General features: G+C 47.0%; 1 protein-coding gene across 1 annotated transcript in view; it reads left to right on the top strand.

The window, feature by feature from the left end:
- LOC144139813 (uncharacterized) overlaps positions 1-12,660 on the top strand; it is a 110,406-nt gene that overhangs the window by 31,958 nt on the left and 65,788 nt on the right. The window contains exons 7-9 of the mRNA XM_077672065.1: positions 2,485-2,702; positions 9,490-9,570; positions 11,367-11,427. Of these exons, the coding sequence (XP_077528191.1) occupies positions 2,485-2,702; positions 9,490-9,570; positions 11,367-11,427 (360 nt within the window). The remainder of the gene's footprint in view (positions 1-2,484; positions 2,703-9,489; positions 9,571-11,366; positions 11,428-12,660) is intronic.

Here is a 12,660-nt window from a genome sequence, read left to right on the forward strand (position 1 = left end):
GGACGACGATATAAAAACTTGCCTAATTCTGAAGAACCCGTTCTTGTCATTTCACTGAACTTCAATCTCGACCCCAAAACCATTCTTTTGATTTAAAAGAGATTGTAAATATCAATAATATTCGCATTTTGTGCTGCCAGCTGAGTCGTTATAGGGCTAATACTAAAACATATATACTTATCGGGAAGCAACCACACCTTCACATTCAAATGTAACTATCTAACATAACTGGAGGCCCATGGCAATCGCACAATGGACTTTTATCAAGTAAAAAAAGCATGAGTAGCAGCAAACACGAAAATCACAATTGGAGGCTCTTTCGACCGCTATTTACGGTTGCACTGTTGGCCAGTATTGTGAACCACGTGGTGCACGCAATGTGAAAGCCAGAGGTTTGCTTTGGTTGCACGTCGCCCTCCACTTGTACCTTTTGCGCAAAGGTCGCTTTTTGGGCTTGGTGGCGAGTTTCTATACGATTCTGCGCATTTGCCTGTGTTTTGTTTTTGTGTTCGTGTATTTATTTGTATTTCACGATGTTACACTCTATATATGCCATGTCTCTCCTATTTCTGTCAACTACATAAATCTCTCATCTCCTTACCACCCCTCCCCCAGCAGGCGCATTCCATTGTCCACCCTTAGGTGTGACAAATTACGCCTGCTGGTGGACTTTCCTTTCAATGCTCGTGATAATAAATTATTATTAATTATTTAATTAAATGAATATTTCTTCCCCTTACCACATCCTCCCCCTAGCAGGCGCGTTCCATTATCCACCCTTAGGTGTGACAAATTATTCCTGCTGCTGGACTTTCCTTTCAATGCTCGTGATAATTGATTGATTCATTGATTTTTCGAGTGCACTGCTGACGACGTTTAGTATGTGCCCACCGCATTCGTCAGAAGCGGTGACTTCGATATAATTCTAACAGCGAGCCACCAAAAGTAATGGTGACGACTGGAAGCGCGTACGCTTACAGAGGGCGTGGAAATGGTCCATTGTGTTTTTTACGGTTTATTTTCTCGGAGGCCGCTAAAAGAACGATCGAGTCCCTGTGACGTCACAAATCTTGGGGAGAACGTGGCTGGTCAGTAATCGCAGCTTAATCTGTATTTTCAACACCTAGATCATTAGTTTGAAGGTAGTATTGGCACCATTGTTGTTTATGGGACAAATCAGTTTTTAGAATGGACCAAAAAGGTTTTTGTTCTTCAAGGTCCTTTCAAGAACCCGGAATAGTCGGGGTCAGCAGAGAACGTAACACTTGCCTGTTTCACTTTGCGGCAATATTGTGCGCAGACTTGGGTGACCTGAAAGGAAACCAAAGTTCGCAAAATGGAATGGCGATATGGTTATCGGCAGCATTCTAATCTTTGTCCGAACCGGTTTTTTTTACAGCGTAGCTGCATTTGTCCACCCACACACAGTTGTTTAATGGCCGCATCTGGAAATTTCCAGTGCCCTAAACAATCCACTACTAGACACGTACCCCTGCCCTCTCAGGCTGGTGTGGGTTAGGCGGAATACGCTCCCTGCTCACATTGCAGTGGATATGGCTTGTCACCCGACGTATATTCCTCGGCCGCTGCCAATATTAACAACCGGTCCGATAGAAAACTTTCTCCAACGGAAGGACGATCTGCGTCGCGCCACACGTTCCCTCATCCCCCCGTGTGGAACGGACCTCCCCAGTAGACTTGCTCGCTGGGAAGAGGTTTTGCTGCGCAGATTTCGCGTTGGAGTGGCGCTTTCACCTGCTGTGACCTGGGCGTGGCCGCCACGCTACCATGCCCCGTTCGCCGACACCTGCCCCTTCTGCACAGCTCCGGCCGCACAAGCTGACACGGACCATCTCATATGGGCGTGTCCTCCACTGGCTTCAGCCAGAAAGCGACACCTGAGAGGCACAGGCCTCCATCCTGGAAGACCCCCCGACCTTCAGCGGTGGCTCTGGGGACCCCACCACTGCTCTCTTCTTGACTTCCTTCGAGAGACGGGGGCCCATGTATATTTGTAAATAAGTTATTTTTATGCCAACGGGCATTCTATCGCAAAAAAAAAAATTGTCCACCCACACACAGTTGTTTAATGGCCGCATCTGGAAATTTCCAGTGCCCTCGCCATGTTCTTGGTGGTGTCTTTGGCGGGCGGCAGCCAATCACGTAAACAATATTCTGTGACGGCATAGGTGGGCAGCAGCCAATCACACAAACAATATTCTGTGACGCCAAAGATATGTCACCGTGTTGTGGCTGAGGGTTCACCACTGCTCTACGTGTTTCCTTCGATATCTCGATTATTTGCTTGAATTTTTTGATGAAATCGGCATTGCTGCTATCGGGCCAAAGCTGTCTTTTTAATGAAGCGAGCGTGTATATTGTCTTCACGGACCATTTAACGCATTGAGGACAGTAACAACGGCGCGCTGTGACGTAGTTACAGTACCATCGTGTCTAAACGCGAGGGTTCTTGTCGGCGTCCAGGTATCGTGCTTGTGGATGAGAACCTCAAGAAGGCGATACGGGTCAACGATGAACTTTCCGGCGCCATCCGCCAGCTCAAGAGCGACCGCCTGGACATCCACGCCGCCATCTTGACTGCCGTATTGGAGTGCTCTAAGCAGACGCCGCACCCCCCGTACTGCACGGACCTCAACAAGACCTTCGACCTCATCCCTTCGCAGGCCGCGTCTCCCCAGGAGGTGAAGGAATGCTTGCGCGAGAACGTACCCCGAAGCCAGACGGCTGAATAGCTTCGCTGCTTCGCTGCTTCGCTGCTTCGCTGCCCCTCCGGCGCGCGGAAAACATTCAGCTAGTTTTATGCAAAACCTAAGTAGATAACCAATGGTAACACTGACCCTTTGTATTAAAAATTGAATTGACCATTACAAAAACAATAACAGTTATAAAAGCGCATGCGTAAGAGAAAGATGGTTAAAACGCGAAGCTTTCTCCGATGCAACCTGAGTCAAAGTTAATGTAATGAATTTAAATTTCTCGAAACGTGTCGGACTGGCGCAATCGGATAGACGTCGACTTCATAACGCGAGGGACGCAGGGTAGTTTCCGTCCACGGGAAGTGTTTTAAATGCAGAGCATTTCTTTAACTCACGATGTCACCCGGCGTTCGCGTGCCTCGGCGTCCGCAACAGCCGTTCCAGGTGCGCCCTCTCCCCCACTCCTCCTCTCCCGCATCACGCTACCCTCCTCGCTCTCAACAACAGGTCCGCACCCCTCCCCCTACACTATATAAAAAATAATACTTACCGGCGCCTGGTTTCGATCACACGACCCTGCGGGCGGAACGCAAGGTACATGGTGCTCTACCCACTGCGCCACAAAGCCGACACAGAATGGGAGGCTACGAACGCGCCTAATATCATTGACTCATTCAAACTACGTCAAGAAGCTGCTGATACAACGCATTCACTACCTGTGGGCGGAACGCGAGGTACATGGTGCTCTTCCCACTGCGCCACAAAACCGACACAGAATGAAAGGCTACGAACGCGCCTTATATCCTTGACTCATTCAAACTACGTCAAGAAGCTGCTGATACAACGCATTCACTATCACCAACTCCCCAAACACTAAACGTTAACGCAATACACCCACCCCCTATGCGACTTATTTACTCGAGTCCCCCTCGCGGGGAGATGGGCCCTTTTTTGTTCTTTGGAGGCGCTTGACGGGCCTTTGTGGAAACCCATTGTCGTCTTGTGCCCTCCCATTGTGTAAAATTGGATTTCCCGCAGTGCGTTCCTGCCTACAGTCGCCATTAGTGAGGCAAAGAAAACGTTCTTCTAAACAACCGCATTTGTGTTAAAAAGTCAGAGCCCTTCCACCCTGAGAAGGGGGAAGTCCAGCAAAGCTGGCGGTCTGGTTGGATTTGCTATGTTGGAGTCGAGTTATGCTGAAATGTAAGGGCAGTGGCCCAATCTCTGCATCACAGACGAAGGACACACAAGATTGTTTGGGTACAGACAATGACGTTTTATTATAGCGCGGCCCCGCCAATTACGGCGCAGGCTCTAGAGCGCCGCACAGGTGGCCGCCGAGGAGCGCGCGGCATTGAGCAGTGGAGGGGGAGGCAGACGTCACGAGTGGTGAGCAGCATATACGAATTGAGAAAGAGCGAGGGCGGCGGAGAGCAGTGATCGGGGCTGTAACCGTACTCCCCCGTAGATTACCATGCTTCACTGCCCAACACGCAATGTGGGAAAGCCAGCTTGTAAGCACCACGCTTACATCGATCTTCTTAAAACCGGCTGCACATCTAGACACGCAAATTGCGGCGAGGAAATGTTCTAGGAACAATATAGGTCTTTTATTTATTTATTTATTTATTTATTTATGTATTTATTTATTTATTTATTTATTTATTTATTTATTTATTTATTTATTTATTTATTTATTTATTTATTTATTTATTTATTTATTTATTTATTTATTTATTTATTTATTTATTTATTTATTTATTTATTTATTTATTTATTTATTTATTTATTTATTTATTTATTTATTTATTTATTTATTTATTTATTTATTTATTTATTTATTTATTTATTTATTTATTTGTACATACTGCAGCTCCAATTACGGCTATGACAGGAGTGAGCATTCAGCAGAACAAAAGTAACAGCAAAGTCCAGAGTTTGACGGAATACCGTCTGGTCAGGTAAAAGCATGGTTGTGACGATGAAACGTAGGTCACTGACCAAGTCAAAGAAGCGGTTTGACGTTTCGGTACCCCTACGGGTACCTTGATCACAATGAGCATGTGCGTGGAAAACGAAGCTATATATTGGGCATGAGGCGTCGCAATGAGGTGGCATAGATACGGTGCAGATTGCCGTCTGTTCTGTTGATAGTGTCGGCCGTCGTCTGAATGATGAGGGATTCGAGCAGCAATCGGGAAGACAGATTGCGCTCGGTTGTCAGAACTTTCGCCTCGTCCCAGTCGACCACGTGTCCCGTTTTCTCACAGTGCTCCGCCAGTGCGCTTGTTCTTGCATGGCCCTTGTTTACGTCGTTCCGGTGCTGCGTTAATCTTCTGTGAAGATTGCCCGTTTCGCCAATGTACACTGATTTGCAATCGGCGCACGGAATCTTGTAAACAACACCTGGGAACTTGGAGCGCGAGAGGGGGTCTTTTACGTTGACGAGGTCAGAACGCAGTTTGCTAGTTGGCACGTGCGCGATGTGCACACCGCGTTTCTTGAAAATGCGTGCGAGAGCTTCACTGATATGTGGGACGTAGGGAACCGCAGCACGCTTTGGCGCGCTTCTTGTGGACGCTTCTGCTTGCTCACCTTGATGCATAGTTGTGTTCGTCGCCCTCTTTGCCTCTTTTCGGATAAAGTGCTTTGGGTAGCCATTTCGTTGCAGGTCTGTTTCGATCTTCTTCATTTCTTCTTTCAGGCATTCCGGTTCAGAGCACGTCCGTTTTGCTCTGTTCACAAGTGACGTCACCACTGAACGTTTATGGGACATGGGGTGCGCCGAATGGAAGCTCAGGTACCTTCCGGAGTGCGTAGGTTTCCTGTATACGCTGAATGATAGTCCACTCGGGGAGCGTTTTACAAACGTGTCCAGAAAAGGAATAGAGCCATTGGATTCCTCTTCCACAGTAAAGTTGATTGAAGCCTCTGTATCATTCAGATGCTGTAGGAAGCGTCGAACATGCTGCTTATCCATGACGCAGAAGCAATCGTCGACGTACCGTACGAAGAGCTTCGGCTGTGGTTGAAATGATTCCAATGCTCTTTCCTCAATCGCTTCCATCGTCAAATTTGCGGTTGTGACCGAGATCGATGCCCCCATGGCCGTCCCAAACGTCTGCTTGTAGATGTCGCCGTGGTCGACTGGGACACGTGGTCGACCGGGACACGTCGACCGTGGTCGACCGGGGCACGTGGTCGACTGGGACGAGGCGAAAGTTCTGACAACCGAGCGCAATCTGTCTTCCCGATTGCTGCTCGAATCCCTCATCATTCAGACGACGGCTGACACTATCAACAGAACAGACGGCAATCTGCACCGTATCTATGCCACCTCATTGCGACGCCTCATGCCCAATATATAGCTTCGTTTTCCACGCACATGCTCATTGTGATCAAGGTACCCGTAGGGGTACCGAAACGTCAAACCGCTTCTTTGACTTGGTCAGTGACCTACGTTTCATCGTCACAAGCAAAAGTAATAGCAACAATGCAGAGCAACATAGCAACACAAAAACAGCAGGATCACAAAAAATCACAAAGAGCAAGAGGGGGGAGAAAGAATCAACTTTAATCGAGCCCATTAAGTGGTTAGTGCACGCAGGCACCAGATGGGGTGGAACCTTCTTCGCGGGTCCCATATGCCTCCAGCAGCTCCTGGCCCGTCACTGCCAGCGCGAGTTGGGTCGTCAGGTCGGGGTTGGACAACAAGGTCTCCCATCGCTCTCAAGAGCAAGAAGAGGAGGAGGAAAAACTTTATTGTGTATGAAAGTTAAAGGGAGGTAGAGACGGTTAAGCCTCTCTAACGTGGGTGGTATTCCTCAGTCCGGGATCCCATTGGTCGAGGCCGCCGCCCGTGCCCGCTGGACGAGAGCCCGCTGAGACTCCAGGTCTAAGCAGCCGGACAGGGCTGCCTCCCAGCCCTCCCACGTTGGCTTCACTTTGGCTTTTAACCCTGAATTATACTGGCAGGCCCATACCATATGATACGTATCTGCCCACTGCAAGAAAAAAATTTCCAGTATAAGGGAACGTATATGACCGGGCAATCCATTCCAATGTTCAGCGGTTCAATACAAAAAACTAAATTTGAATATGTTAGTTCGACAATGGCAAGGCTTGATGTTAAGATGATGGTTGCTTCTGGTAATGGAAGGCGAGGCAAATGGGATGTATGTGTCATCGGACATGCAATACGCTGAATGAATGAGGCAATGTAACCATTTCATTGGGTTATTGAGCCGACCCGTGAGTAGTGTCGTGAGTTCCAGGTAACATAGGGCAAGGGATGGCGAAAAGTAACGGTCATAACGATTGCAAATAACTCTGATTGCTTTTTTTTAATAGCCTCTATTTTGTCGATTTCTTCCTGCTTGTGATGGTTCCATACGGGACGTGCGTAGTCAAGCACAGGACGAATCAGCGTTTCGTTTGTCTTATATTAAAATATGGTGACCCTAACATTTTTTTCCTAGTTTTCGTGAATTTTTCGGTCTCCAAGTTTTCGTTCCCCGTCGGCGCGAGAATTCGTGGGTTTAGACATAGCTTCATTGTAAAAAAAACATCGTTGAAGAGAACGTACGCACTCCACAAAACAATACGAGGGCTGTTATGCGAAGGGGCGGGAAACAGGGATACCACGCCGCTGTCGCGGCCCAAGTGACCAAAAAAGGACAAAAAAAAAAAAGGCTCTCTCGTCTTCGAGTTAGGAGCCTTGCTAAACCGCTGGATTAGCCGACGGCAGTACCGTGACTATACTTTCCGGAGCTGAACACTGGTGCCCACAGTGTTCAATATGGGTCAACATAATTTTTGCTTCACGGTTTTCATAATCATGATCCATTAGCATAATTTAAATTTTACGTAATCGGTGGCTACTATTCCGTTATCAGAGGTTACCTTAATGAATTTGCCTCCTAGCCCGGCTTCGCGTTATTACGTGATTAGAGCTTAGGAGGTTAGCGTGTGAGGTAGACGCACACGCACGCATACGTGCCTACACATAAACTAGTTCTTCAAAAATTCCGGGCCATCTCCACTAAGGTGAAACAGGACTCTGGTGAAACCTAGAGAGGAGCGAAGCGTGCAGTGTATAAGTGTATTCTAGGCGCCTTGCCGTTTTTGCCCCGGAGATGAAACCGTTGGGGGTAGAGGTATACAGCTTTGCTGTAAAAGTCTCTTGTATTTGAAACACAAAGCTCTCTAACACGAGGCGTAGAACTAGTGTCCCTGTATTTTTTTAGTACGCGTTACGTTCTAGCGCGAAGCGTAAAGGAGTTTCCCGGTGTTTTAGTGCCGCGACTACATGAGACGGCGCTTACAACGACGAAATAAGACGCCGACAGCCCCAGCCCTTGAGGGGCTTGGCCCCTACAAGTTAAGGACAATGAATGAGCATTAATTGTGCTTGTACGTTTGCATTTTCATTAGTGGTCCCAGAAAGTTTACATGCGCGAAGCGCGATTCCCAGTAAATAGTGAATCACCGACACTTCGCACATGTTAAATTATAGGTCAAGCTGATGCCTGGCTTTGTCGTTTTTACTGGAACTCTTCGATGCTTCTTGGAACACAAGTGGTCGCTCCTTTTTGCTTGGATCATCAGGTGTTCTGTTAGGAGAGAAATAATAGCGGAACGGGACACACGTAGGTGGAAGAAACAACGTGTACTAACTTGAAATATCTACGCCGTTCCACAGTATACCGCCGGCGAGACGCCATATTGCCTGAACTTCCAGCGCACGCGAAACAAACCCCCTATCTCTCCATTACGGTATTTCAGATATTTCAGGAGTAAGTAGACAAAAACACAAACTTGGTTCATTCGAAAGATTGCCTCGTTAGATTCATACTGACACCACTTTTAACGTAAACTTCGCTCGAATAAGCTGTATAATTAGGGAAAAAGGGAATGACCAAGCGACCCACTAGCTCATTTCCCGAAACACAACCTATAATGTCATAAGCACTGCTGTGCGATTGGGTGAGGCCGCCAAAAGCAAACGCAAATTGGGCAGGGCTTACAAGCTTGTCGAACGAGCTATTTGCGCTTAAATGTAGGGCACATTCTTTCTATAGTGGTAAGAATGGTTGGGTTAACAGTGGAACCTATGAAAGTACACGTAAACATAGAAGTACCGATGCGTACTGCTGTTAGTACTGCGCGCAGTACGCTTGTTTTAGCTGCACAGCACTGCGGGGGTTTGGGGTTGTCTCAGACGACACTGGCCGATTGGCGTAAGCGACGGTGTCTTACATGACCATATTTGTCGAGCGAACACCATGTTTCACGAAACGATTATTTTCTACCTTACCAAAATAAGCCAGATACAAATACGGTCAAAAACAAAGCAAAGTCAGAAAATGGCCCACCACGGCGGGGTGGCGCCATCTAGGTTGACAAACGGTAAACAAGGCTGCGAAATCGGCTGCAGAGCGGTTCCTGTGATGTCATTGCAGACTTCGCGAAAAAAACCCCTCGATTTGGCGGGAGAATCAAAATTTTAACTTAAACTAGTTTATTTTTCGGTGAATAAAACATTGTTTGCTTCCGGACAAGCGCTGGGGGCACAAATAGGAAATTTTTCGAATAAAACAAACTTGTATTTTGCCTCCATGACCCCTTTAAAACGTATGTCAGCGGTGTTACGATTCTTTGTGAATAAAATATCAATCAATCAATCAATCAATCAATCAATCAATCAATCAATCAATCAATCAATCAATCAATCAATCAATCAATCAATAACAAGCATATCATTTCTTTCCAGATATCCGTCGGTGGCCTCAGCACTTTCACGGCAAGGATGGACATTGTAAGGCCGGGCGAACTGAAGGCTCAGCTGGACTCGGTATGTTTCACCAGAGTCTTTCAATGTTTTTCACGAAGCGGGAAGCGTGCTCGCCTGGATTAGTGCGTAACTCGTAACTATGCGCCAAAGGCAAAAAAGTCCTACATATCGAACAGGGAAGCACGAACGCACGGTGGTGACTGGCAAAAGCGAACGAAGTCTCTGCATTCAAACAAAGAATTCAGAAACAAAGACGTTGATCGTACAAAAATAGCGGACTGTTTTGAGGTGTAGAGTGAATTTTCAGAACTCGCAATATGGCCGAACCTCTGTGAGGAACGTAAGCCTGTACGAAACATTTCCGCTCTTCTTCACTGCACATTGACAGCCCAATAACGTCATTGTCAATGACGATGATGACGCTCATTGAAAGGTTTCCGATATGTGTAACCGTACACATCCTACTTGCTCCTTAAAGCCTTCGAAGATGTGTGCGACATTAATCGGCCAATACACCATCGGTTACGTGTTGGTCACTGCATGTACTTATATTTATTCCACGTGCCAGGTGTTGCAGCTTGGTGACCCAGCAGTAGCAGTAATTTATTTATATTTTGTAAGTGCTCACCAACAGCGCTGGACCTTCTCGGGTTATGCACTGTGTACATGAATAATATAAGGAACACAAACAGACCACACACCATGAAAAGGAAGTAAGTAAAAAAAAGTGTAAAAACAAATGAGCAGAAAGATACAAAACTGGAGCGTGAGCAAATAAGGCAAAAATTGCTTTATGTATAACAACAGCTCAGAGGTCGGGTGCAGAATACGCATGAGTTAACACAGACAAGCATACCCAAAGTGTTTTCTTGAAATAGGGCTCATAAGAAACGAGAAAGTGCGTGTACGACCACTCCGCAGCAGGCATATTCAAAATATCATATTTCTCGAAGGGCGCCTCAATAAAACCGTGTCATCACAAAAAGTGTCAATAGGATTAAAAAAGGTTGTTAAACGGATGTTGGCAACGGCTAGCTGGTGCCAAGATCAGTGTTCTATCTACATGGAAGCATCCATGCGGGCGGAAAGGTCTGCTGGCACTCGCAGGTGAACAGAGCTCACAAGACAAGCGCAGTCAAATTTTGAATGAAATCAGTTCAAAAGAACAATCAGGTCACGCCTGGAGCGCCTGGTAGATAGCTCAACCATATTCAGAAGCTTGAGGAGCTCGCCGAGCGCATAATGGTTCAATGATGAGTGACGACGAAATACAATTCTACACTTCACGTGATGCGTTCATCTCGCTCAAGATGAAAGACATTTCCGAAAGAAATTCCCAAACATTTAGGAGTTAGGTTCGTGTCGTCGTTTTTTTTTTTCTTCTTCGTCCCCGTGTTGAGTTCTTTTGAACACCAAGACGGTTGAATGTGCCTCATTGAATGATGAAATATTTCGGGTCGTTTCATCATTAAACGTGGCTGTCATTGCATTACGCCTGAAGGCTTCCATGCTTTTGGAACGTAGAACCATGCCTTAAAAGTGACATGAAACACAATTCAATCACTCAACGTCAGTAGTAAGTCCGGGAATTTTTTTCGCATAACGCTCCACATGAGAGCTCAGCAATCATAGTTCTGGGAGAGCTGCGGTCAGCCTAAAGGGAAATGTCAACTCGCTCGTGGTAAAAAAAGTTTGGTTATTCACAAACGAATCATGCCCAGATTAAGCTAGAAAGAATGACGGCTGTGACAAGCTCCGAGATTTGTTCCGTGATTAGCTGCGAAATTAGAGCACGGGGAAAAAGAGGAGATCTTATTACCGGGGATATCTTTACTATGCGCAAATCGTGCTCGCAGGTTTCCCAGTTGCCTTTGACGAGGGCAGGAGTTGTGCAAACTCTGGCAACAACGGCAAAAGGTAAGCCATCGTCTATGGAAGGCACAGGAAAGTGAGAAGGTGCGTAAGTGCGTTGATAGGACCAGGGAAATGCAACGTAGCGCCGGGCACTGGAGCGATGGCCGAAAGATAATCTGCTACGCGTACGATGGAGTATTTGTAGTCCTCCAGGAAACAGACAAGAGAGAAGAGAGAGAGAGAGAGAGAGAGAGAGAGAGAGAGAGAGAGAGAGAGAGAGAGAGAGAGAGAGAGAGAGAGAGAGAGAGAGAGAGAGAGAGAGAGAGAGAGAGAGAGAGAGAGAGAGAGAGAGAGAGAGAGAGAGAGAGAGAGAGGTTTATTGCAGCAAACAGTGGTGGTTGAGCCGGTACTCGGTGGGTAAGGTTGGCCTCAGTCAGGCACATTTGGGCCTTGACTGCTGCCCTGGCCTGGGCGACCAGAGATATCTGGTCAGCATGATCAGAACTCATCAGCTCGCCTTCCCACAAATGAATTGTCGTATCGAAATCCGCCTCTCGCTTAAAATGGTGCGTAGAAAGATTTTTACGATGTTAGTCAGACTGGCGAAATTCCTCAGCATCTGTGATGGTTGTAACGCAGCCGGGCAATGTTTGGCGACTTTCTAAGATCCTTCTGCCACAGCGCACCGCCGTGCAGGCTCTTCCAAGCTATGGTGACGCAGATTCCCTGTCGAAGCACGGTACACAGGCGCCATAAAAAAAAGACCGTCACATCGAATGACAGACGTCGCTCGTAGTAGTCATATTGTGTGCCTCCTCCGGTTACTATCTTAGGTTACTATCTTAGAGGCGGTTAGTATCTTACTCCGGTTACTTCGGTTACTATCTTAGAGGCGGCCACCGACGAGAATAGTTGAATATGACGTCTAGTGTTACATTCGTCACGTGGGAGCGAAAGAAGCACTCAGGCCTCCTCCCTGTCCAGAAAGTGTTAACCCTTGGCAGAGGTAAAGTAACCTCTTTTTTAAGTTCAGAGCACTTTAGGCGCTCGCCTTGTCCTAGCTCGCTCGCTCGACCCAAGTACATCGAGCACCAAGGCGACGTCCCGGAGTAACGCTGTTGTTCGCGGCGTACTCCAGAGGCTTCGAAAGCCGAGCGGTTTATATAGTCATAAGCCTTCGAAACTCGTGAAACGTTGGCGCTTGTCATACATCTTCCCGTTGTTTAGCGCATGGAAAACTGCAGGTACATTTGAGGCAAATATACGTAATCAACCGGCAGCGCCCACGTTCCTTTA

Source organism: Haemaphysalis longicornis, unplaced genomic scaffold, assembly GCF_048455015.1.
Source record: "Haemaphysalis longicornis isolate Haplotype H1 unplaced genomic scaffold, Haemaphysalis longicornis Haplotype H1 scaffold_5, whole genome shotgun sequence".
NCBI lineage: Eukaryota > Metazoa > Arthropoda > Arachnida > Ixodida > Ixodidae > Haemaphysalis > Haemaphysalis longicornis.